At 40.4% G+C, this 26649-nt stretch overlaps 1 protein-coding gene across 4 annotated transcripts in view; it reads right to left on the bottom strand.

Annotated features, from left to right (window-relative positions):
- Positions 1–7500: 7500 nt before the first annotated feature.
- Slc35f5 (solute carrier family 35 member F5) overlaps positions 7501–26649 on the bottom strand; it is a 36332-nt gene continuing 17183 nt past the window's right edge. For 3 of the 4 annotated variants that reach the window (XM_029564247.1, XM_029564248.1, XM_017798548.2), the window contains 9 exons: positions 26162–26243; positions 25100–25187; positions 21879–21943; positions 19174–19278; positions 18325–18484; positions 17133–17223; positions 13623–13777; positions 12009–12105; positions 7723–8296 (listed from right to left, as the gene is read on the bottom strand). In XM_029564247.1, the coding sequence (XP_029420107.1) occupies positions 12030–12105; positions 13623–13777; positions 17133–17223; positions 18325–18484; positions 19174–19278; positions 21879–21943; positions 25100–25187; positions 26162–26243 (822 nt within the window). In that variant the 3' untranslated portion in view covers positions 7723–8296; positions 12009–12029. Of the gene's footprint in view, positions 8297–12008; positions 12106–13622; positions 13778–17132; positions 17224–18324; positions 18485–19173; positions 19279–21878; positions 21944–25099; positions 25188–26161; positions 26244–26649 lie in introns of all 4 variants that reach the window. The other variant, XM_008834548.2, reaches the window with a different exon arrangement.

Genomic DNA, 26649 nt, shown 5'->3' with positions numbered 1-26649 from the left:
TAGTCTAATAATGAATCTATTGAACATAGGAAAAATTTAAAACATTGTTTTTAAATGTAGTAGCATTAACATGATGCTTAATTTTTAAGATACACAACCACAAATTTTTGGAGAATAAGGTAATCAAGCAAGAGTTTTGCTCAAATTTCTTCAATTGTTAGGCAATCTGTACCCCTATGGCAAAGCAAAAGAAGCTTCCAATTAAAATAACAGCAAATTGGGCTGTTGAGATAGTTCAGTGGGTAAAATAACAGCAATATTCTCATGGTCATTTTTTGAATTTATAATGAACTCTTTTTTTGGAAAATTGTGTGTGTGTGCGTGTGCGTGTGCGCGTGAGGGCGCACACACACAGGCACTCTAGTTCAGGTACCTGGGGAGATCAGAAGGTGTGTGTGTGGGGGGGGTTGTCAGATTCCTTGGAGCTGGAGTTCCAGGCCATTGTGAGCTGCTTGATGTGGGTCGTGGAATCAGAATTCCAGTCCTCTGATAGGGCAGTAAGTGCTCTTAATCTCTGAGCCATCTCTCTAGCCCCTATAACAAATTCTTAGACATTTTTTTGATATTTAAAGGAAAATTTCCTGAGTACATACATAGTAGACTAATTACACAGAAAAATAAGGATGATGCTATTTAAAAGGTCATATGGTTTCTAAAAATTTCAAGTCTACTTATAAGTGAACCTTGGGTTAGGGAGATAACTGAGTGGGTAAAATTGTTTGCTACGCAAACAAAAGACCTTAATTTCAGGTCCCTGGAACCCAAGTAAAAGCAAGATGCCATAGCATGTGCCTGTAATCCTAGGGTTCCTAAGGTAAGCTGAGAGGCAGAAACAGGAGACTCTTTGGAAGCTTACAGGCTAGCTAGCCTGGAGTATGCAGTGGTGAACATAAACAGACAGACAGACAGACACACACACACACAGGGGGTGGGGTGGGGGAGAGAGAATGAGGGAGGAAGGGAGGGAGGGAAGGAGGGAGGGAGAGAGAGAATAAAATAAAATAAACCTTAATTATCTGAATGGAATTTTTTTGGTCTGTTTTGATACAGGGTCTCCCTGTAAGCCCTAGCAGGCCTGGAACTCACTATGTAGATCAGGCTGGCCTTGGACTCACAGAGATCCCACCTGCCTCTGCCCCTGGAGTGCTGGGAGTAAAGGTGTGTGCCACCACACCCAGCCTCTGAATAGAATTTTGAGGATATCAAAGACAATTATGGAAACAACTCTAATTTCAAATTCTGTAAACCAAACGTCTCAAAAATGCATATTAGCATTTGAAAAAAATCAGCATGCAATATGTTATGCTATAAATTAAATCTGCAAATGGCAGCTAATACTCATTTTTATTTTTTCTTTTTAATTTTTTGTTATTTTAAGGTTATAAGGGTTATACCTGCATGTATGTAAGTACACTCATGTCATGCAATGCCCATAGAGGTCAGAGAGGACATCAGATTCCCTGGAACTGGATTTACAGATGGTTATTAGTGTTTATGTGGGTGTTGCAATTCAAACCCAGCACTTCTACAAGAGCAGCCAGTGCTCTTAACCCCTAAGCCATCACTCCAGCCCTTATTGTTTTTAAATTTTATTTATATTTATTTTATATATATGAGTGTTTTAACTGCATGTATGTAAGTGCACCCATGCACGTAATGCCTGTGGAGGCCAGAAAAAGGCATTGGATCTCCTGGAACTGGAGTTAGGGATGGCCAGTTGTTCTAGTTTGTTTCTCTGTGACAAAACACCGACCAATACCAACTTGGGGAGGAAAGGGTTTATTTGGCTTACATCTCCAGTGTCACAGTTCATCACTGAGGGAGCTCAAGGTAGGAACTCAGGGCAGGAACCTGTGGAGCACAGGCCATGAAGGAACGATGCTTACTGGCTTGCTCCCCTGGCTCCTGCTCAGCCTGCTTTCTTATGCAACACAGGCCCACCTGCTCAGCAGTTAGCACCACCCACAGTGGCCTGGGCCCTCCAACATCACACAACAATCAAGAAGATGCCCCACAGACATGGCCGCAGGCCAGTCCAATGAAGGAAATTCCCCAATTGAGGCTCCCTCAACCCAGGTGTGTCAAGTAGACACTAAAGCTATCCAGCACAGCCCCACTCAAACCTACTGATCAGTAGTTGTGGTGACAAGACCCTGTCATTGGGCATTTCCACAACAGCCTACCTTTAGTTTCTTTTCCCGCTTCTCTGACAAAATACTCTAACAAAAATAAGGAGGGAAAGGTTTATTCTGGCTCAGAGTTCAGAGAGGAGTACAGTTCATCCTGGAGGGAAAATGAAGGGAGGAGGTACCTGAAGAAGCTGTGAGGAATGCTTCCTGCTGCCCAGCTCCCTTTCTCCATTTATATGAGAAAAGTAGCTTCCAGAGTTCCATGTCTTCCAGCCCCAAGTTGGTTTGCATAGCTGATTTCAGAATGGACATTAGCATTCTTCCTGAAATCAGGCCGGACACCTCTGAGAACATCTGCACTTAACCTTGTGAGCTCACTTCTACAGAAACAATGAGCTCTGTCCATCAGCTGCCAGGGAAAAGCCAGTTTAATGTGAAGAATTAATTATGCTAGGCTGACAGAAGCCAATATCTCAATGAAAAAATCAAAATTTATTTAAAGGAGTAAGCACATATCTAATGGCTTCTTCCAAGTTCCAGAACACATCACTCTCGGGACTTTTCAGACTGCCTCATTTCCATTCTGTTGTCCTTGAGTTTTTGATTACCATCTACCAGAAAATCTCCATGACAAGACACACTTTCAAGGCTGAGGAGATGGCTCAGTCAATAAAGTGTTCACTGTGCAAGTGTGAGGTTCCGAGCTCACATCACCTGAAAGCACATGAAAAGCTAGGTGTGCATATCTGTAGCCCCAGAGCTTGGAAAGCAGAGACAGAAGGATCTGTAAGGCTCAGTGACCAGCCAGCCTAGCTGAATTTGTGAGATCCAGGCTCAGTGAGAGACCTTGTCTCAACAAATTAGGTGCAAAGCCAGCAAGATGGCTCAGTAAGTAAAGGTCCTTGACACCAAGCCTGATGACCTGAGTGTGATCCGTAGGATCCCTAGTAGAGAGAACCAATTCCTGCAAGTTGTCCACTGACCTCCACAGGTGAGCTGTGGAGTGCATGATGAAAAAATCAAAATTTATTTAAAGGAGTAAGCACATATCTAATGGCTTCTTCCAAGTTCCAGAACACATCACTCTCGGGACTTTTCAGACTGCCTCATTTCCATTCTGTTGTCCTTGAGTTTTTGATTACCATCTACCAGAAAATCTCCATGACAAGACACACTTTCAAGGCTGAGGAGATGGCTCAGTCAATAAAGTGTTCACTGTGCAAGTGTGAGGTTCCGAGCTCACATCACCTGAAAGCACATGAAAAGCTAGGTGTGCATATCTGTAGCCCCAGAGCTTGGAAAGCAGAGACAGAAGGATCTGTAAGGCTCAGTGACCAGCCAGCCTAGCTGAATTTGTGAGATCCAGGCTCAGTGAGAGACCTTGTCTCAACAAATTAGGTGCAAAGCCAGCAAGATGGCTCAGTAAGTAAAGGTCCTTGACACCAAGCCTGATGACCTGAGTGTGATCCATAGGATCCCTAGTAGAGAGAACCAATTCCTGTAAGTTGTCCACTGACCTCCACAGGTGAGCTGTGGAGTGCATGCACACACACACACACACACACACACACACACACATTAATTAATTAATAAATATGAAATGTTGAGAGCAAAGAGGAAGAGATCTAATATTAACTTCTGACTTTCATATGCATATAGATGCATACACACAGTCCTAGTTACTTTCTATTATTGTGATAAAAGCAACTGACCAAAATCAACTTGGGGAGGACAGGGTTTATTTGGCTTACATCTTATAGTCCATCATCAAGGGAAGCCAAGGCAGGAAATCAGGGCAGGAACCATGGAGAGCTTATAGTCCATCATCAAGGGAAGCCAAGGCAGGAAATCAGGGCAGGAACCTGAAGCACAGACCATGGAGGAATGCTGTTTGCTGGCTTGCTCCTTTGGCCCATGCTCAGGCTGTTTTCTTTTACAACACAGGCCCACCTGCCCAGTGGTGGCACCACCCACAGTGGGCTGGGCCCTCCCACATCACTCAACAATCAAGAAAAAGCCCCACAGACATGGCCACAGGCCAGTCCAATGGAAGAAATTCCTCAGTTGAGGCTCCCTCTACTCAGGGGTGTCAGGTTGACAACTGAAGCTGTGTAGCACACAAATGCATGTGCAAAAACAAAACACAGACACACTTGCTCCCATCAGTGTCATAGTTTGAAACACTGCAATAATGGAATTTAAATTACATTATGTCTGGGAAGGAAAGGCAAAGGGGTATCAGAAATTCTTATACATGTTAAGATTCAGTCAACTATAGGTCAAGATTCAGGTCAATGTTGTTCTAGAGAAGGCAGGTCATTAGCTACTAATTGAAAGGGAATTCTCCCTACCATTTCTTTAGAAAAATATTATATTTGCTTATTTTGAATGCACATGCATGACACAGTATATGTATGGAGGTCAGAGGACAACTTTTGAGAATCGGTTCTCTCCTTTTACCATACGGGTCTGAGGATCAAACTCAGTTTGTCAGGCTTGGTAGCAAGTGCCCTACTACTGGCTGAGCCACCTTGTAGGCCCCTCCTTACTATTTCTTTTTTACCATGCCCAGCTTTAAAAACTATTTTTATTTTATGTATATAAGTGCTTTTCCTCCCTGTATTTATGTGCATCTGTGCCATCCAATACCTGTGGGGACCAGAAGAGGGCATCAGATCCCCTAGAATTGGAGTACAGACAGTTGTTAATTGCCATATGGGTGCTGGGAACTAAACTCGGGTCCTCTGCCATCTCTCCAGTCCCTCCCTACTATTTTTAAAGGTCTGAAATGCAACCACCATGATCCCAAGTCCTTCTTTATTTAAAAAAAAATTCATTATTTGTATTTTATGTGTTTGAGTGTATTGCCTCCATGTATGTAAATGCACTCATGTCATGCAATACTCATGGAGGTCATAAGATGGGGTTGGCAGGGCATTGATATTGATGTCGGAGGCCCAGCTCACAGTGGGTAGTACCTTGTCCAGGTAGATGGGGCTGGGTTTCTATAAGAAAGGCAGCTGAGCAAGCAGGGGAAGCAAGCCAGAGAGCAGCATTCCTCCTTGGCCTCTGCTTTAGTTCCTGCCTCCGGGTTCCTGCCTTGAGTGCCCTAAGGTTCCTCAGTGATGGATTGTGACCTGAAGGCTGTAAAATGAAATAAACCTTTTCCTCCCCATTGCTTTTGTGTTTTATTAGCAACAGGAAAGCAAACCGGGACACAGATTCCAGTGACCCTCCTGCTTCAGTCTCTGTGTAGTAGCTTGGAAGAGACCATAGTGTTCACCTTCCAGTACTTTACTTTTTGAGATGAAACCAAAAATACAAAGCAGAGGCCAGGTGTGGTGAACATACCTCTAATCCCAGCATGTCAGAGGTGCCCATTGTATTTAGAGAATCATTTAAAACTTGAGTTTTACTTCCATGGTCTCAACTATTTCACCCTGGAAACTGAAGAGCTTTGTGAACTGTCAAACAAAAACAGAAAACTAGCGGTATTTAGACAATAAACTTCAAATGGAATGTCTTTGAGAAGTTGACATACTACTTCAGGAGATTCTAAAAATTCCCCAGAAATTCACATTCTTTATGTCGTGTGTGTGTGTGTGTGTGTGTGTGTGCACGTATGTCTAGGCCAAAGGCCAACCTCAACTGTCAATCCTCAGGTTCACCTTGATATTTTTACATTGTGTGTGCACATGTGCAGGCACACTCCTGCCACAGAACGTGTGTGGAGCATAGGGGACAACTTCCAGAAGTTGGTTCTCATCTTCCACCTGCTCAGGCAGTCTCTTGTGTCTGCTGCAGCATTGCATACTTGAGCTGGCTGGCCAGTGAGCTTCGGGCAATTCTCCTGTCTCCCCCTACCTCACCATAGGAGTGCTGGGAATACAGATGCATGTGATTGCATCTGCCTTTTTTCACAGGTGGGTTCTGGGGACTGAGCTCAGGCATTAGGCTTATGTTGTAAACAGAGCCATCTCCCCAGCCACATGCCTCGGTTTTTGTTTGTTTTCTGTTTTGGTTTGGTTTTTGGCTTTTTGAGACAAGGCCTTCCTGTAGCCCCAGCTGGCCTAGAACTTGCTATGTAAACCAGGCTGGCCTCAATCTCAGAGATTCACCTGCCTCTGCCTCCCGGGCACTGGGGTTAATGGTGTGTACCACCATGCCCAGCACACCTTGTTTTTTGAGGCAGAGTCTCCTAATGGCCTGAAACTCACCAAGGAAGCTAGACTGGCTGGCCTGCAACCCCAGGGATCCTCCTGTCACCTCTCCTCAGTACTGGGATTAGAAGCACACACCTGGGTATTTTTAATGAGTTCTACAGTTGAACTCAGATCCTCATCCTTGCAAGGCAAGCGCCTGAGACAGCTCCCCAGCCTCCACATCTTCTGCCTATTAGCATTATTTGTAGCATAAGAATTACTGGTGAACAAGGGAACAAAGACAGCTGTCTGTTATTTAAATTTAGTATCATGAAAATCATTTAACATAATATAAAGGTTGTCAGGACTGAGCAGAAAGATGGTTAGCCTTCATTTTAGACTCAGGGTAACAACAGAGCAATTTAAGAATGTGAACAGGATAAAGTAAACTAGAACACTGCAAAGGGATTTTTTTTTTTTAATGAGATTCATTAAGAAATTTGGAAGACTGTGGCTAGAGAGATGGCTCTACTTGCTGCTCTTGCAGAGGACTGGGGTTCAGGTCCCAACACCTGTGTGGCAGCTCAAAACTATCTGTAATGCTAGTTTCAAGGATCCAACACTCTTTTCTGACCTCCACAGGCACCAGGTGCATATACATATACAGCAGCAAAACACATGCTTAAAAAAAATCTAATTATAATCAAAAGCCAGGGAGTCCTTTGACATTAGCTCACTGACAGTGTGCAAATCCAGAAGCATCCACATTGTATGTGGAGGACGTGAATTTAGGAGTCACAGTAGGGATATGTCATAATTTTTTTAAGACAGAGTCTCAGATAGACTAGTCTGGCCTCAGACTGGCTATACAGCAGTAGAGGACCCTGAATTCCTCCTGCTTCCACCTCCAGAGCGTTCAGATTCCAGGAATGCAGCAACACACGTGGTTTATGCAGTGCTGGAGATGGAACTCAAGGCTTCAGGCATGCTAAGCAAGCACCTTACCAACCCAGACCCACCCTACCCCATTATTTAGTACTGACAGAAGGACAGAATCCAATGTCATCTTTTAAGTAAGCCCCTCCTTGCCTTTCATTTTTTATTTTAACCATCAAATTTTATTTAGGAAAACTAACATTGTTTAAAGAAGCAGCATCCAGGTCTAGAGTAATTTGGCACATTTATATGTGAAAAAAATACAATTACTTGATACATCTTTAATACACAAATACATATACAAACATTTTATTTTAATAATACTCTTTATCACTTCAATTTAAATCATTCCATTATGAAAATTTCTTAATTGAAGAGAGAATATTTCTTTAAAACTCTAAACAGAGCTTTAGCAATTACTTTATAGCCATACAGCCTTTAGAAATATGTAATTTTTCATTTCACAATCCGTCCCCTTTAAAATCTGTTACGGTTTTTCACATTTTTTCAAGATACAAGGCACCTAATGCTAGAAAAGGATAATATGGGATATGTAGTGTATGCCTCCCAGATCTTTTCTCAAACATTTATTCTCTAAAGTTCCACCAAATTCTCATGAACATACTTGCTACATAAATTAAACATTTCTTCTGTGTGGTTATTTTGCAGTTGTCTACAAAACTCAAAAATAGAATCTATACCCATCGTAGGCTGTCAGAAAACTCATCTGCATACTTATGTGATTTCTTGAAAGCAGACTACCCAGCATTGAACAAGTATGTGAAAATAAAGTCCCCCAAAAGATTTTACTCCTTGATTAGTTCCAATGATTTCATCAACCGAAACTTGAGATATGTAAGGCAGGTTGGTCCTTCAGATTGACTGGGCTGGAACTTCCTGTAACTGGATAAGCACAAAACCTACATGGAACATACTTCATTATGAAAATGAAGAAAATAGACATGAGGAAAATATAGTTTAGAGTTTCAAAGAACTGAAACTGTTATTTTTCAGACTAGGCACTGAAAGATTTTTTCTACAAAGATCTTGCCAGATTGTCTCTTCACTGTAGAATGTTCCATCATCAAGCTAAAAATAGAAGGACACAGAAAATGGTTAGTTATCATTGACATAATTTAATTTCTATAGTTTATATCCTGAAAACCAGATTATCTTAATGTTGAAATAATTACTATGTACATTACACATACTTTATAATTGGATACCTAAACTTGAAGTGAGTGTTAAGAATTCAGGACAGGACCAATATGATGGCTCAGTATGTAAAGGCACTTAATGCCAAGCCTGACAACCTGAGTTTGATTCCCAGGGCCCACACAGTGCAAGGAGAGAACCAACTCTCACGAGTTGTCCTCTGACCTCCATACAAAACTATGGCATGTGAGCCCACACAAAATAAATAAATTTAGATGATAGATAGATAGATAGATAGATAGATAGATAGATAGATAGATAGATGGGGGGAGATAAAAGTACTCAGTATAGTGAGTTGTATAGCAAAATGAAGACTGACATCAACACTGCTTAAATACTGTGCCAGCTTAATTTCTGGTATAATCTTCGCTTCCTGCTACAGACAAAGCCCCACCCATCCTGCTCTACTCAGTGCTATTCAATGGCTTGCCACTTTTTCTAGTCTTCACCTCCCCCATTCTCCCACTCTAATTTCTCCAACCATTTAAACATCGCCTAGGGGTGGGGTGGGTGAGTTTGACTATGATTCTGGAAGTGATGTGCAGGATATATTGAAAGATAATCCATAAATATTGTAATGACATGAAAAAGCTTTACATAATTTTTATAGTTGTCGTTTTAAATTTAAAATTTTATTTTTAAGGGTGTGTGTGTGTGTGTGTGTGTGTGTGTGTGTGTATGTGTGTGTGTGTGTGTGTGTGTGTGTGAATGCCACATGAGTGCAGTGCCTGCAGAGGCCAGAAAAGTGTCAGATCCCCTGCAGCTGGCATTATAGGCAGTTGTGAGCTACTCAGTATGGGTGTTTGGAACCAACTCAGGACCTCTGCAAGAGCAGCAAGCACTCTTAACTGCTAAGCTACCTCTCCAGCTCTGCTGTTTTTAATTTAAAGATAGCATGCTTGTTTCCTCAAAGCCTCCTTAAAAAGACAGTGAAAAATAAAGGGGACATTTTTCTTAAGAGGAATAAATCACATGGACAAAGATAACAGAGACAGAAAGCAAAACAAAACAGCAGCAGCCAAGCCCTAGGCAGCAGTTAAGAAATACAACCAAGTCCTTCTGTCAGAGGGGTGAAGAAATGACTGGAACACAAATGTGGGTAGGAAGTTTATAGATTTACACAGCCAGATAGCTCCCCCTACTTCATATAAGAGGAACAGTTGAGGTTTAGCTTTCTAAAAATGGTAGTAAGAGAGGTTCTCTAGACTGGGGAAATGCCAGGCAGAATCTTACATGGCCCACTCATAATTTATTTAGTCATAAAAATGTAAAGATAGAAGAAAGCTCTATGCAAAATTATGCAGCAGCTATATAGGGTAGTGGTAAATTTCCACTTGTTTGCTTTGCATTTTGTTTGTTTTTTTTTCCTCTGAGACAGAGTCTCATGTCAACCATGAGTCTTGAACTCACTACGTGGCCAAGAATGACTTGAACTCCTCCATCCTTCTTCTGCCTTCCACGTGTTGGGTTTACAGCCTGTGTCAGCAGGCTCTGTGGGATGCTGGATAGCAGTGTGGAACTGGGAGGTAGGCATGAGGAATGGGAGTGGAAGTCTTGATCCATTTAGTGGAATGGTCACCTGAGGGTTGCCCAAAGCTCAAAAGATAAGCAATAGCAGGAATAAGATCTGCAAAGACACAGGGAGGCAAATACCTAGAGAATCAGCTAAGACTGATGTGATGGGCAGTTAATAGTGGCTCCACCCCTCCCTGAGGACCTAGAGACTGCTAATACTTGCTAGGAGGAAGGAACTTCCAAGTCCGCACCCCTCCAGGAGGATCTATAGCAGTTAAAGGTCCTGATGAAGGGAAAGCCTCCATTTAGATGCACATGCTCCTGTATATAATACTTCACTCATGCTCCTGTAAGCAGCCTCAGGAAATTCCCTAGTTGACACACACACACAAAAGACAGAAATAAAAAGGGGACTACTTGGGAAAAGGAAGAGGCTCAGGAGTGGAGGGGGCCAAGAGAGGGTAATGGGAACACATTGAGAATGAATATGATCAAATGTATTATATACATGTATGAAAATGTTGTAATGAAATGCATTCTTATGTAGAACTAATATATACTAATACACTTTTTAAAAGCTTAGAGTTTGTGTATTTATTTTTACAGTATTTGGAGTAAGCCTATTGTCTCCCACAGGTCAGGTACACATACTCCCATTGAGCTGTAGGTCTGGCCCCATGAAAGTGATTTCCTTGAGGGGGAGCAGGGCAGAGTAGGGCTGGGGGAGCTGCTTTGTCCAGGAAGACTTGTAGAGCCAGAGCTCAAACTATGACCTCCGATAACAATCACAGCAATAAAACTAGATTACAAAACAATTCACCAAAGAAAACCACAAAACCAAGAAAATCAGCTTTAGAGGTGACTTTCCTATACAGATAATAATTAGGCCTTAAAGCCCAAGTGATTGTTAGAAGTTGGCAGGGACTGTGGGATGCTGTAGGTGGGGAAGGAAAATCTAAGCACAATCAGGAAACATTTCAACAGAAATTGCCTAATGATATCTCAAGGAAGGATTGGGATCCCAAAGCATTCTAGTAACTTAATATGAGCTCTTTCTGTAACTGCTCAATCACTTTTGTACCTATCAAACATATGCTAGGTTTACTTCAAGACTTTAGTAGACCAGTAAGTGTCATATACTCTTTTAGTCCTCCAAGAAATATAAAAGGTAGTATTCCTTAAAATTTCTAAAGTAGGAAAATTATTCTGAAATATTAAAGGAAAAAGCACTGGAGAACAGGGATAAGAGCTCAGGCTGGTGACAGTATGTAGAGGGAGGGAGGGAGGGAGGGGAGACAGAGAAAGAGAAAGTGGGAGACAGAGAAGACGTGATACAAATATCTTATTTTTCCTTAATTTTACGACAGAAGAAAATACTTTTCTAAATTATCTCACTAAGTAAAAGGATGTTTAGCAAGAGTAAGAATGAGTTAAGAGGCTGGGAAGATGGCTCAGTCAGTAAAGTGCTTGCTGCACAAGCATGAGGACCTGTGTTCAGGTCTCCAGAACCCACAGAAAAAGCTGGGCACAGTGGTGCACTCCTGTAACCTCAGTTGTAGGAAGGTGGAAACGGGGATCCCTGGGGTTTCCTGGCCAGCCAGTATAGCCTAATCAATGAGCTCCAGATTCAGTGAGATCCTGTTTCAAAAGAAAAGGTGGAAAACAATAGAGGAAGGCAGCCTATGTCAACCTCTGGTCTCCACATACATAAACACATACACATATACAACCCCACCCCCACCCTCACCCCCAAACACACAGATCATTTGAGTCAGGCACTATTGTACATACTTTGATCCTAACACTTGTAAAAACCTTACGAGGGCAGTTCTACTGTGATGCCACTTCACGACTAGGAGAACGGGCTGAAAGAGGCCAAGAAGCTTGCCTGGGATCACATAACCAAATGTGGAAGCACCTGAGACTTGGAAATCAGGAGATTTCACTCCAGAGTTTTTCATGCCTTTGGACTTTCTTCCCAAAAGCAACTCATTATTTAAAAAAATCAACCTGAAGTTTGAATACTACAATAAGAATACCATGAAGCATTGGTGCCGGCTCACATACCAACCTGGACTACAGACAACAGCAGCTAACTAGCTCCATCCTCCTGGGAAACACCATGCATAGGAATGAGGCTCTCGCACTGTTCACTGTCTTCTGGAACTCTTAAGAAAAAGGCAACAGTTAAGGAAAGCTTTAGAAATGAAAAGGAACCTCAAAAATGACCTGTTACACTGTCTGAGGCCAGGAGGTCAAGACACAAAGACAGAATCAACAATTTGTCTCACATTTTTGTAGTAAAATAAAAAAACTTTCTCTCTCAAAGGAAAGAATTTTTAAAAAGAAAATTCAAAGCAGTGCTAGCATATTCTATTAAGAATTATGCTTAAGAGGGCTGAAGAGATGGCTCAGTGGTTAAGAGCACTGGCTGCTCTTGCAGAGGACTAGGGTTTGAATCCCAATACCCATATGGTGGCTCACAACTGCCCTTAACTCCAGTTCTAGGGGATTTGACATCCTCTTCTGACTTCCATGGGCACGGCATGACATGGGTGCACTTAACACACATGAAGGAAATACAGTCATATACATAAAATAATTGATAAATATTTTAAAAAGAATTATGCTTACACCAAAGTTCCCTACATTTAAATTCATTACAGAGTATCAATAAGCACTCTGGTTTTACCTATGAACCAAAACATTTCTTTCCTAAAAAGTAACAATGAAGAAATTATTTCAGTGTGTGTGGGGGGAGCATCTCATTACCCAAAGGATCTAAACACATTGTTATAATTTTTTCTCATACAATACAAATTATAATTTTTTCACTTAACAACTCCTGGGAAAAAACCTTAAAAGCTAGGCCATTGTGGCACATTCTTACCAGCAGACTGGGAACTCAGCAGATTTACCATTGTTGTTTTGTTTATTTGCTGAGAGGGTCTCACAGTGTAGCCCATGCTAGCCCCAAACTCAGAACTCTTCTGCCTCAGCCTCCCCAGTTGCTGGCTGGGATTATAGGAGTGTATAACCACACCCAGCTGCAAACTTTGATTTTTCAAAAAGCAATACTGTAATCTCAGCACTTGGGAGGCTAAAGCAAGAATCCAGAACTCGGGGACCTCCTGGTTTATATAGAGAGATGTCTCAAAAAGAAAATGGGCTGGGGAGATGGCTCAGCTGATAAAGTCCTTGCCTCACAAGTATGAAGACCTAAATTCAATGTCCCCTATGCCACATAAAAAGGTGTGACAGGAACATCTGTAACCACAGTGGTGGTAGAGGAGGGTGAAGACAGGAGGACCCTGGGGCTCATTGGTCAGCCAGTCTCACCAAATGGGCCCACCCTAGCCAAGGCAGAGGGCTCCTGTAAAAGACTGTCTTGCTGGTCATGGTGGTGCATGCCTTTAATCCCAGCACTCGGGAGGCAGAGGCAGGCGGATCTCTGAGAGTTCAAGGCCAGCCTGGTCTACATAGTGAGTTCCAGGCCAGCTGGGGCTACAGGGAGACCCTGTTTCAAAAAGACCAAAATGAAAAAAAAAGACTCTGTCTCAAAAAATATGGGGGAGAACAATTAGGGAAGACACCTAACATTGACCTCTGGCCTCCATACGCACATGCATACAGACATAAACACACACACAAAAACCTTTAAAAATCTATGTGGAATAAAACATACCTTTGAATTCGATGTTTTCTGCATATAAAGGCAAAGATTCTTCTGACTCCTACCATCACAGGATCCCAATTATTATAATGGCAGAGGAGGGTTACAATAAAAAATGAAAAAAATACAGGGATAGCGCCTGCAAAAAATAACCAAGAAAACTGCACCTAAAAATAAAAGATTAAAAATAAAACCTCAAAATTATCATTAAGGGAATTTCTCTTTGAGTACACATTATCCATTTATGCAAACTAGCAGGAATAAGTTAAAGCACTAAGAAAACAGACTGAACACTGACATGATATGAAGCAGACTATGAAATAAAAGGATTTAGAACTTCAACTTTCAATTCCTCTTGCCTAAATTACCAGTAGCAATCTTCTGTATTAAGCAATACTTGTTGCTTAAAAATAATGGGCCACAGAAAAGCCAAGAAGGTATGCCTACCATTTATCAGGCACAGTGCTTAGAAGGTGGGGGTGTCTACAAATGGAGCTGTTGCCTCATACACCATAATGCCCATTTGCTCTCCAGTGGCCAATGCCTGCTCTCAAGTGGACCCCTCCCTTTTGACATCATCTTCAAAACTTCACATTTGGAAAACAAAATGTTATAGATGTGCTGTTAGATTAAGGTACACCTAAAACTCTGTACCAAATGAAATCTCTAAAGACAATTTTTGCAAGTCTTTTATTAACAACCTACAACAATCTAATCATGACACTCAAAGCTAGCTGACTTCTTTAGTAACAGATTAAAGGATGATCAGAATTAGGGTTGGTGAGAGGGCTCAATGGGTGAAGGTGCTTGCCACCAAGCCTAACAACCTTTCAATCTCTGAGACCTACATGGTGGAAGGAGAAAACTGACTCCCACGGATTGTCCTCTGGCCTCCACATGCACACCAGGACAAATGCACACACTGAATAAAATTTTAAAAAAAAGAAAGTCCATTGAGAACTAACTTATGACCAAGGGAGCAGGAGCAGGCAGGAAGCCAGGCTTTGGAAGTGATGAGCCTGTAGATGCCACCAAGTGTGAGCCTCTCATTCATCAGTCTTCAAGCAAACAAAAGATAATGAAATGCCATAGAGCTACCAAAATTTTTTTTTCATTCTTCATTTTCACCAACTTTCATTTACTATCTAGACTCAACTAAGGTTTCCAAAACATTTTTCCAAGCAGCTCACACTAAGTAGCAACTGAGGCTGATGATGGACACAGTGGTGGTCTGTTTTACAGAAATGATGGAATAGCAGCTCCTATACAGGGAAGAACTGTCTGCTCTCTTTTGAGAGTTAAAAAGAAAATTAGGATGGGAAAGATGACTCAGTCAGTAAAGCACTTACTACAAAAGAATAAAGACCTGAGTTCAGATCCCTAGAACCCACATAAAAAACTGGACAAGGTGGCACACACTTGTGATCCCAGTCCTAGGGAGGTAGAAACAGGAGGATCCCTGGGACTTAACTGGGCAGCCAGCCTAGCCTACTTGGAAAATCCCAAGACCCAGTGTCTCAAAAAAAGAGTTCGAAAGCACCTGAGGGACAACACCCAAAGTTATCCTCTGGCATCCACATGCATGCACACGTGCATCAGCACACATGTGTGCACCTGCAAACACGTACACATGAATGTATGCACACATACATATGAAAATAAAGTTTAAAATCATAGGCAAAATTCCCTCTGGTGGCAAACCCATACCATTCCATTTAACAGCATGATTGAGAGGTTTACAAGAATGGTGTGCTTGGTGAGGGCTCCCAACACAGAAAATAGAAAGAATCATTTCGACAATGTTTAACACACAACCTAATTTGTATGGTGTATGCATACAGAGGCTAAATGGCCCAAAGAATACCCAGGAATGAGTAGTCATTAAAAGAAACTAAGACACCAGCATTTAGTTATTAAAGTATTGATGTTGTATTTTCTTGTACTATCTAACAGAATATCCAATAATCTAGAAATATCAGCATGTATTATTTTTAAATAAAGAAGAGACACATCACTGAAAAAATTTTGCCTTCATCCCTTAAACTGTACAAAGACCAAAAGAAAAACAGCATTAAAAATAAAATTATAGCCAGGCGTGGAGGTACATGCCTTTAGTCCCAGCACTCGGGAGGCAGAGGCAGGCACATCCCTAAGTTCAAGGCCAGCCTGGTCTACATAGTGAGTTCTAGGCCAGCTGGGGTTACAGGGAGACCCTGTCTCAAAAAGACAAAAATTAACTAATTAAAATAAAATTATGGGGGCTGGAGAGATGATTTGGTGGTAAAGAACACTGGCTGCTCTTGCAGAGGGCCCAAGTTCAGTTCCCAGCAGCCAACGGCAGTTAACAACCATCTGTAACTCCAGTACCTGGGGATCCAATGCCCTCTTATGGCTTCCACAGGCACTGTACACATAGGTGCACTCACATATATACAGGCAAAACACCCATACACATAAAAATAAATTTTAAAAAATTTAAAGATTATTACTGCCATATGTTATAAACTTTGGGGCTTTTAAGCATTTCCCTCTTCAAATTATATTAAGTGTTTCTCTCTCTCTCTCTCTCTCTCTCTCTCTCTCTGACTACTTAGGACTTAAAAGCTTTTGAGCTTCAGCAAAGGCTCGCTCTCTCCCCTGCTTCCCCTAGGGCACTAAAGAAACTCCTTCCTTTTAGGGGCAGGCAGAAGCACCTCAGATTCTCTTTCTGCAGTGTCAGACTTTATCACCAGAATCTCTGAGAGCAGACCTGGACTTCACACTAGAGGGCAGGGACACCATGACTGCTGAGTAAGGCACAGATGAGCATTCACCAGGACACTGAGCATTCTCCTGGAGCTCTGTTCTGCAGCAGCATTGCCACAGCGTTACAGACTGACTGGAGCTGAGCTTAGAAACCAAGATATTCCTACTGGTGTGACAGACAGCATCTCCTATTCCAAATAAAAGATAAAAATGCAGATTGCCTACTTCTTTGGTGCTTTAAATCTTTGTTAGTGTGTATGCATGTGCATATGTGTGCATGTGTGTGTACTCATGTATGCCCATTCATGTGGAAACGAGAGGCTGTCATTCCTTAGGTGCTGTTCACGTTGTTGATTTTGACAGTCTCACTGGCCTGGGATTCTCCACATAGGCTAGGCAGGCTGGTCAGTGAGCCCAGGGATCCACCTGTTTCTACTTCCCGAGCGCTGGGATTACAAGCATGCAACACTCCTAGCTTTTTTTAAAACATGGGTTCTGGGACTGGAGCTCAAATCTTCAAGTTTGTGGAGCAAGTACTCTACTGACTGAGCCCCAGCCCCAGCCCCTACTTTTACATTTCTATGTTGGTAGAGCACCTTGGGAAAGGGAGAGAAGGAATCAATTATCCATGTCTGTATCCCTTATCATTTAAACACATCCTTAAGTTTCACTAAGTCTGTCTTAGTAACATTCCTAAAATATCTATAAACAACCTGCCTTACCTTTTGCATGCACATGTCGGCTATGATGAAAATATCTATAAACAACCTGCCTTACCTTTTGCATGCACATGTCGGCTATGATGGAGAGAGGTATCGTAAGGCTTAATGCAAGTGTGCCTATCAACGATGAGGTAAGAAAGCAGCCCCTGAAAAAAAGAAAGGAAATATACATTTCCATATTAAAAATATAAAAGAAAGGCACTCAACAAAGCCAATCAAGATTTTTCTATCTTATACTGAAGATATGAGAAAGCTGAGATGGGTGTGAAGTTATCAAGATGATTCCAAAGCTTGTCTTCAAGTATTAAAAACATAAATACAGAAGTCTAAACATGCTGAAAGTACTTCATACTATCTGAGGTCTGTTTCATGTAATATTCAACTTTGGATATATAGTTTATATTTTATTAATTTAAAAAGTTATTGAGCAGGGTTTTTACAGTTTTGTGATGATACGTATCTAAAAAGACAGCATTACATTTTAGATTTTTACAAAAAATTTAAAAGAGATCAACATGGGTATCTTCCTCAGTCACTCCTCACCTTCTTTTCCTTTTTTTTTTTTGTCTTTTTGAGACAGGTCTCCCTGTAGCCCCAACTGTCCTGGAACTCACTATGTGGACCAGGCTGGCCTCGAACTCACAAAGATCTGCCTGCCTCTGCCTCCCATGTGCTCACAATGCCCAGCTCACCTTCTTTTTTGAGACAGGGTCTCTCACTGAACCTGGAGCTCATGGATCCAGCAAGACTGGCTGGCCACCCAGCTCTAGGGACCCTCCTGTCTCTGCACTCCCAGCACTGCTGTACAGATGCACACCATCATGCCTAGGAACCAGAACTGTAATCCTCATGTTTGGGTGGCAAGCACTTTACCAATTAGCTTTATAACTGTATTTTTGAAAACACTCTTTCAAATTTAAAATACCTATATTCATTGCAGGGATGGTGGTGCATGCCTTTAATCTCAGCACTTAGGAGGCAGAGGCAGGAAGAGCTCTGTGAGACTGAGATCAGACATTAGCTTAGTCTACATAGTGAGTTCCAGGCTAGCTGAAGGTACTAGAAGATCCTGTCTCAAAAAAATAAAAAAATAAAAAATAAAAAACCACACATTTATTCAATTACAAGTGTCTACATGGAAAGGAGGTGCACAAGGGATCAACAGAAGACAGAAGACACAGAAATTCACAAACTATTCAAAAGCCAATAAACTGACAATAAACTTCAGGAGAATAAACAGAACCTACCACAACCATAGGAACTCGGAGAGAACTGTTCCGATAAGGCCGTTGATAACGATACACATTAGTACCACTTTATTGGGAAACTCGAAGTCCTCAAATCCAGTATAATGAAGCAAAAAGAACCCCGGCCACAAGAGCAGCAGATTAAACAGACCTACAAAGCCTAAGTAAGTATAAAAGAGACAAAAGGTAAAACTGTGACCAATTTCAATTTTCTAAACATATGATTATGCCTAGAAAAAAGATTTTCACAAAAGACTTCAAAGGTTGCCTTAGTTGGAACTTCTTTTGGTTTGTTTTTAGGTCAGTCCTACAAACAGCTCAAAACCAGGAAAAATATGAGGTTTCTGGTGATTGCTGACTTTGAGGGGAGATGGTCAATAAAAGCTGGCCATGCTTTTTCAACCCCCAGCACATGTGTTTAAAAAAAGTCAGGCATAGTAGCACTCACTTCTAATCTCAGCACTGGAAGAGGTAGAGACAGGTGGATCCCTAGAATTCACTGGCCAGTTAGTCTAGCTGAATTGGTGAGGTCCAGGTTCAGTGAGAGACCTGGGACTCCATAATATTTTAAGAAGTTTTTAAAAAACATCATATGGGCCAGGTGTGGTGACTCACACCTTTAATCTCGGCACTCAAGAGGCAGAGGCAGGTGGATCTTTGTGAGATGGTGGCCATCCTAGACTACAGAGTTCTGGGCCAGCTGTGGCTACAGGGAGACCCTATTTCAAAAAGACCAGGAAAAAAAATATGGAAGAGAAAAAAGACTTTTCTATTCTCTCACAAAATAAGCAAACAAACAGGCCTAGGATTGTTCATGTGAACAGCCAAACAGATGAAGCATATACATACCAAAGAACATTGGAATATCCAACTTATCTTCTCTGTCTACTTTTCTTTTGATCATCACAATGTAGACAGCATACAGCATGGCTCCAGCAAGGGACCAAATGGAACCTGTAAAAAAAAGAAAAAAATCAAGTGATTTAAGCTGAAGTACCCAGTCCTTAACTCATTCAATATATACATACTTAAAATCTAATAATGTGCTCAATACTAAATTCAGAAATGAGTATGCAAAAATGAAAAGGTAAGGAGTAACTAACTCCTCCCATCCATGTCCTCCACTAGGATAGGAAGGAATGGAATAGATGAACAAATGCAGGCAAAAGCATTTACCTCAGTGACCTAACTAAACACCCCCATGAACTATAACCACAAAACACAGATAAGTAACATTTTGGCTTGAATTCTGAAATATACACTTTCTGTTTTTCTCTGCAGGAACCATTCCGACACCTCCTACTGTACAACTTAACAAATGCTTCCCTCCATCTCTAAGCTGTTGCTTAATCTTGTTCTTCCTATCCCAACATAGCAGTTTTATAAACATTCCACCACCTCACCCATCTTCAAGGCTGTGATAAAAATCCCACCTCTTCTACCAGCACGCTGTTTCTACTCTGCCAAATTTCCAATTGACTTGTCCTCTGTTTTAGATACTGTAAAGCTAACTAAGGACAAATATGGTATTATGGTTGGGGAGATAGCCTACTGGGTAAAAATACTTGCTACACAAGCATAAAAACATGAGTTTGGATCCCCAGGACTGACATAAAGACACATGTGGTAGCACATGCATCTGTAATCCTGGGGTTCCTACAATGAGATGGGAGGTAGAGACAGAATCCCTGGAAGTTTACAGGCCAGCTAGCCAGGCAAATGCAGCAGCAAAAACCAAGAGACCCTGTTTCAAACAAGGTGGAAGGCAAGGACTGACACCTGAGATTGTCCTCTGTCACATGAACTCCCATGCTAACACACTCAAATGCACACACACAAACACACACACACACACACACAAACACCATACACACACATAAAGATGGAAAAGTATGGTATTACTTTATTCTCTAGTGGTTTTATTTAGTAATTTTCATTCTCTATTTTAAATCAAGAACTCTTTGAAAACTACAAACATATAATTTATACTTACACTTGGTCCAAAATGTCCACTATAATGCAAAGCTCATAGTGGGCAAATAATCAGTACTGACTGTCTTCATTAACTCACACTCAGAAATATTTAAGTGAGCCTTTGAATATAATGTGCTTCTGCCAAGTGACTATACTAAATACTTTAATCTATTCAAAAGGACAATTTCTTACTAAATCTATTTTTTTCATTCTCAAACTATTTTTAAAAGCTAAGAGAAAACCTGTCAAGACATTCTTGCACTTCCAAAACAAACACATATTGTGTTTTTAATAAACAAAATGACTCTGGGTATTAAAGAAGTGAGGTAGGGCAAAACACAGGTGACTGGGCAGTAACCAGGAATACTTTAGAAAGCATCATTATATACTTAGAAAACTTTATAAAGCATCTATAAACTTCACATATCTGAAGATTAATTAAGTGGGGTTCTGATTTCCTTTGTTTTTGCTAAATCTAGGGGGTGTATCAAAAACTAAGTGTCTACTATAGTAGTACTTGCTTTAGGCAAGAAGCAAGAGGGCATGAGAAAGTTAATGGATCAAAGTATGGTAATAACAGGATATTTCTATGACTTCAAAGTATCTACCACAAGATGCCTTCTACCTGGTCAATTAGTCATTTCACATGGAGAACCTGGCAGATGCTACCTAATACTGGATGACCAGTAGTGGGTTAACAACATCAGACCCAGAAATATCACTGTCATGTTATTCTTATCAATAAGGATATCAATTTAAGTAGAAAGAATTCTAGACAAACTCAAACCCAAATGGAAGGATGCTATAAAAAACAAGTAGGCTGGACCCTTCAAAAGTGTCAAAGTCTTAAGAGATACATAAGACTGAGTTAGGATTCTAGAAGAAAGGACATTAGGGGCACAAGACAACTAAATGCAAATAAATAAAAGGATCTGAAGCCATAAACAGAACACCATGGAAAAGACGGCTACATTTAAAATGTAGAGCCAGGCATGTTGGCACATACCTTCAATCCCAGTAATTGGGAAGCAGAGACGGATGGATCTCATGAGATTGAGGCCAGCCTGGTCTATATATTGAGTTCCAGGCCAGCTTATTAGTGGGGCTAGAGAGATGTCTTGGTGGTTAAGAGCACTGGCTGTTCTTTCGGATGACCTGGGTTCTGTTCTGGGCATCCACATGGCAGCTAACAACCATCTGAAACTCCAGTTCCAGGGATCTGATGTCCTCTTCTGGCCTCCACAGGCACTGCACACACGGGTGCAGTTACATACATGCAGGCAAAACACTCATACACATAAAATAAAAATAATAAATTTCCCCCTCCAAAGACCCCATTAGTGCACCAGTAAGATGACTCAGAGGATAAGGATGTGCTTGCTGCCAGGCCTTATGACTTGAGTTCTATCCCTGGGTCTCACATGGTAGGAGAAACCTGACTCTTGCATGTTTTCCTCTGACCTCCACATACATGTAGCACATGCATGCCCACATGTATGTACACACGCACAAAAATATAATCAAAGAGATCCTGGTAGTGGTCACCCTGCGCATGTGGCAGTTAGCACAAAGCTTCTTACCTATTGTATCTCTTCCAGAAGACTTTTCAGATCCTGACAGGTTCACCAGCACCACGCCTCCAATGCTATGAGAAGAACAGTCATTACTGATGAGCAAAATAATAAGCTTCTAAAAGACTAATCATAAAGATAACTATTTACTAGTGATCAAGAATTTGTCTCAACTTTGGGTAAAATTGTTGAAGCAGTTAATGATTTTTGTTGATAACAGTTAATGAGATTACAGTACAGTGTAATGCTTAACACAGTTAATCCTCACAGAATGCACAACAGTGACCTATAAGGAAGGTATTATTACTACCATCCCATTGTACATGAGAAAACTAAGGCATAAAGAGGTGAAGTAACTTAATCAAGACCACACAAGGACTGAGATAGGCAGCCTGGCTCCGAAGCCCAACACCTTAAATGCTATTGTCTTTTAATCATGGAAAAACTAACTTGTCATCCCTTTGCCAGTCTTTCCAAGGTGTAAACTGAACCCATACAAAGCTGGCTATGGGTATTACTCTTACTTTTAGATAAACAGAAAAGCTATTCTTACATATTTAATCCATTAATCCCATAATTTTAATGGGTAAAAATAAGACTGACTTAAGGCTGTTGAGAAGCCAGAGGTCACTGACCCATCTACCTGTCACTTACTGAGCATCTAGAATTAGCAAAGCCTGTGTTCCAACAGTGACAGATGTGCTATTGTCTTCAAGGAACTCATGTGACCTTTCTACTTCTAAGCTTCTTGTAAATTGTATATATTTTTCAAGCAAATGAAATACAAATTAAAAAGATAGTTTAATTCCCTAGCCTGCTGATCAAAAAAGACAAAGGTGGCATTTGAGGAGCAATGTGAAAAACAGAATATTTTTCCTTTATGCTATCATAAGTCCAACAGAATAACCCTTACACTGAATATTCCTACTCTTCAATGATATCATCAGCTTCCCGTAAAATAATTGTTACTTGGATTAGATTCACGTGCTGTTTACTCAGTTCCCACAGTATCTAGACCACTTTGTTTTCATTCAGATGATGATGCCATGACAGTGCCTGAATATACTGAGTACATGTTGTTTAGGACAGATTATAAGTTCTAGCTCATCTAACCCACATAACAGTCCTATGAGACAAATTCTACTGTGATCCCCAACTTACAGATGAGAAAACAGGCAAAGAGGTTTAAAAAAATTGCCCAAGATCTCAAAATTAATAACAATGGAGGTGGAACTAGATAACAGATAATAAAATGAGATTTCTGAGCTCATCAGAATATTTCTTTCAAGGCTGTTGCTATATCAAATTCTATTCATAATCAGAAAACTCATTTTCACTGTTTAATGCCAATTCAAAACAAAGTACCAAAGTTTATTAAAAAATTCTTAAGAACATAAAATACACAAAAAGTCTAAATATCAATTTTCCTAAACTATAAACTCAAATTTTGCATTTTTTTCCTTTTCAGTCTTTTTGAAACAGGGTCTCCTGTAGCCCCAGCTGTCTTGGAGCTCGCTATGTAGGCCAGGCTGGACTCAAACTTACAGAGATCCACCTGCCTCTGCCTCCTGAGTGCTGGGATTAAAGGCATGCACCACCATGCCTGGCCAAAACTTTTCACTTTTTAAGGGACATAAAATAACTATTTTAGACTTGTGGTCCGTATGGTCTCTCCTACAAGTCAACTCTGCTGCTATGACCCTTAGCAGCTACAGATGATAAATAAATGAATGAAAATGACCATGTTTCAATAAAACTATAAAAACAGGCAGGTAGGCAGGCAGGCCACCTTAGTTTCCTAACCCTAGTTCTTGTCCTACTTTAATAAAAAGTAATATTCCATCAAAGCACTTGCAAGTTTAACATTTTATATCCATTCCCTTCATTATCAAACATTTACTAAGTAGTGCTAAGAAAAATCATAAATTACTATATATTTTGATTAAAGTCTAATAAAACATTATTTATTTCCCCAATATAAATATTGCATTCCTTTAATGCAAACATATGGTTACTAAAACATTAGTCAACAATGTAAATAAAGTATCTCTGGTAGCTATGAAGACTAAATGATAAGTTAGTTGGGTCAACTAGACTATCAGTGAAATGACTTTGGTAGACTTTCCCTTCTATCTAAAAGGCAGAATATATGAATGATAAAGTCTCTAAGATAGTCACTTTATACACATTGCTCCAAACTTTAAAAACAATGCTGCAAAGCAGATATTATCATTTTCACAACTAGGATAGGGCTTACAGGAAGTAACAGAACTGATTCATCCCCATCTATGAACTTAAGAAACACCATTAAGTCATTCTTCTACCTTCTTCAATCACTCATTTTTCTCTCACCAGAAGAGCAGGTGTTTTATCAAACTAAAATACCTTCTTTTAAACTGTCTATGGGAAAAGCCCTCTGATAGGATTTTGGCAACACAAAGAAATATAAAACAAGGTTTCAGCCTTCGGAGGTTTATAGCCCAGTAGGGAAGACAAAAGAAACATACACACAGTCAAAATTGAAATACTGAAATACAATTTTCCACAATACTGTTGCTATGCAATAACATAAGATTTCCAAATGAATTATACAGAAAGTAACTGAAGGATCACCACATGCTAAGACAATTGGAGAAGATCAAATGTTCCATTTCTAGAAGTAGGAAAGAGATAGATCAAAGCCAAAATGAAAAGGGGAACTTGTGTCAGGAAAAGGAAATAGAAGAGTGGGAAGTCATGATGACTAAGTTGGCACATCCTGTTAAATGTGAATGTCAGCTCAACACTTAGTAATTTTGTAGTTACATGAATGGGAACCATAGCTACCTTAGGGTGTTTCCCTCCACTTACCCTAATATGACACAGGGCTGAACAGCATCATACCCACAGAAAGCCTTCTTTAGCCTCATTTTTCTTTACTTATTATAAATTATACTAAATTTTTCAACATCATATTTTTAAACACTTATTTATGTGTGTGAGAGAGTGTATTTGCACATGTGTGTATGGGTGCGCATTCCTGTGTATACGCAGAAGCCAGAAGAGGATACTGGATCTCTCAGACCTCGAGTTATAGGTATCTGTGGGATGGCTGATTTGTTATGTGGGTGCTGGGATCCAAACTCCCAGTCCTCATGATTACCTAGCAAGTGGCTCTTAACCACTGAACTCTCTCTCTAGTCAGCATCATATTTGTAAGCAGAGTAGACTAGCATATGTTATATTCTTACCTTAAAATTACAGCTAATAGTTTAGAGAGGGTAAATCTGTCTCCACTGTTACTTGGAAATACAGCTGCAAGGATTAAGGTGAAAAGTCCTACAGGGACAACAAGAAAATGAGGGAAGAAGCACATAAGTTTCAGTATGACCCATATTACTTAGAATCAATTACAAGGTCGAAGTAAATAAATTATATACCTTGTAAGCTAATTTTTTGTCTTGTTCAAATAACTAACACTGCATTTACTTAAGCTGCATGTTCAAAGGTCAGAGTAGGAACAGCCTCTAAACTATGTTTATTTCAACAATACAAATCAAGAGTAGGCCTATTTATTTTTAACCTAGTAAGAGTTAAATTGAGCCTACAGGGTAACATTGTGTCCTCATGACAGCCAAGCCTGTGCTCTAAGGTTTTCTACAGCTTCAAAAATACTTTTTATCTTCCAAATTTAGAAGGTGATTCAATCTTAAAAATAAAACACCTACCATAGCTCAAATTATAGTTCTGAAGTATGTAATTCCATTTAGCCAAAAGGCTCTAGCAAAAGATCTTTGACAAGAATATGTGTAGGGCAAGACCACTACAATAGAGTCAGCCTATGAAACCTCCATCTATTGCAGAACAAAAACCAGAGGGCTAAGGATGTGTTTGGTGGGACAGCACTTGCCTAGCATGTAGAAGGCCCTAGGTTTGACGCCCCCAGCACTGCAAAAATGAATAACAAAACAAACAAAAAACTATGAAGTACTTAAAGGAACAGAAATAGTGCAAAGTTTAGGTAATTAACTACAACTATTAGCAAGCAGTTACAGCCAGAAGTGATTGTCCATGCCTGTAATCCCAGTACTCGGAAGAGAGGCAGGAGTCAACCAGTCTACATGGTGAAATAGTCAGAGCTCTCTAATAAGATCCTGTAATGTCCCCTCACACCCCCCAAAAAAACTATTATAATATACTAATATACAGCTGAAATAGTAACTTCCAACATAGAATTATGTCTATGTACAAACATAGACACTAGAAATACATGTGTCAATTTATAATGAAAAATTTGAAGACAAATTTCTTACCAGAAGTTGAAGACAAAATATTCACTATAGCAACCTGTGTGTCTGAAAGTGCTTCTTGATATGACAAATTTGCCAAAAACCACTAAAAAGAAAGAAAACAAAGTGAAATCTAATGAAAGACCTGTCACTCCAATTTACAATTACCTTTTTTCCCTCCTCCTAAGCACTGTTATTGTAAGAGGTTTTGAAAGCATTTATTCATTTTTTAATTTTTTTTGAAAATCATAGGCCACTAAGCAGGGACAAACACTTATAATCTGACCTCAGATCTTGCTGCCCAATTTCTCTTAAGAAATTAACAAACTGCCAGGTGTGGTGGTACACGCCTTTAATCCCAGCACTTGGGAGGCAGAGGCAGGCAGATCTCTGTGAGTTCAAGGCCAGCCTGGTCTACCTAGGTCTGCCTAGTTAGTTCCAGGACAGCTGGGGCTACAGGGAGACCCTGTCTCAAAAAGACCAAGAAGAGGAGGAGGAGGAAGAGGAGGAGG

This window comes from Nannospalax galili, unplaced genomic scaffold (genome assembly GCF_000622305.1).
Source record: "Nannospalax galili isolate Female #2095 unplaced genomic scaffold, S.galili_v1.0 scaffold37, whole genome shotgun sequence".
In the NCBI taxonomy this organism is placed as follows: domain Eukaryota; kingdom Metazoa; phylum Chordata; class Mammalia; order Rodentia; family Spalacidae; genus Nannospalax; species Nannospalax galili.
Note: the sequence above shows the minus strand (reverse complement) of the source record. Positions and strands in the feature narration are given on the sequence as shown.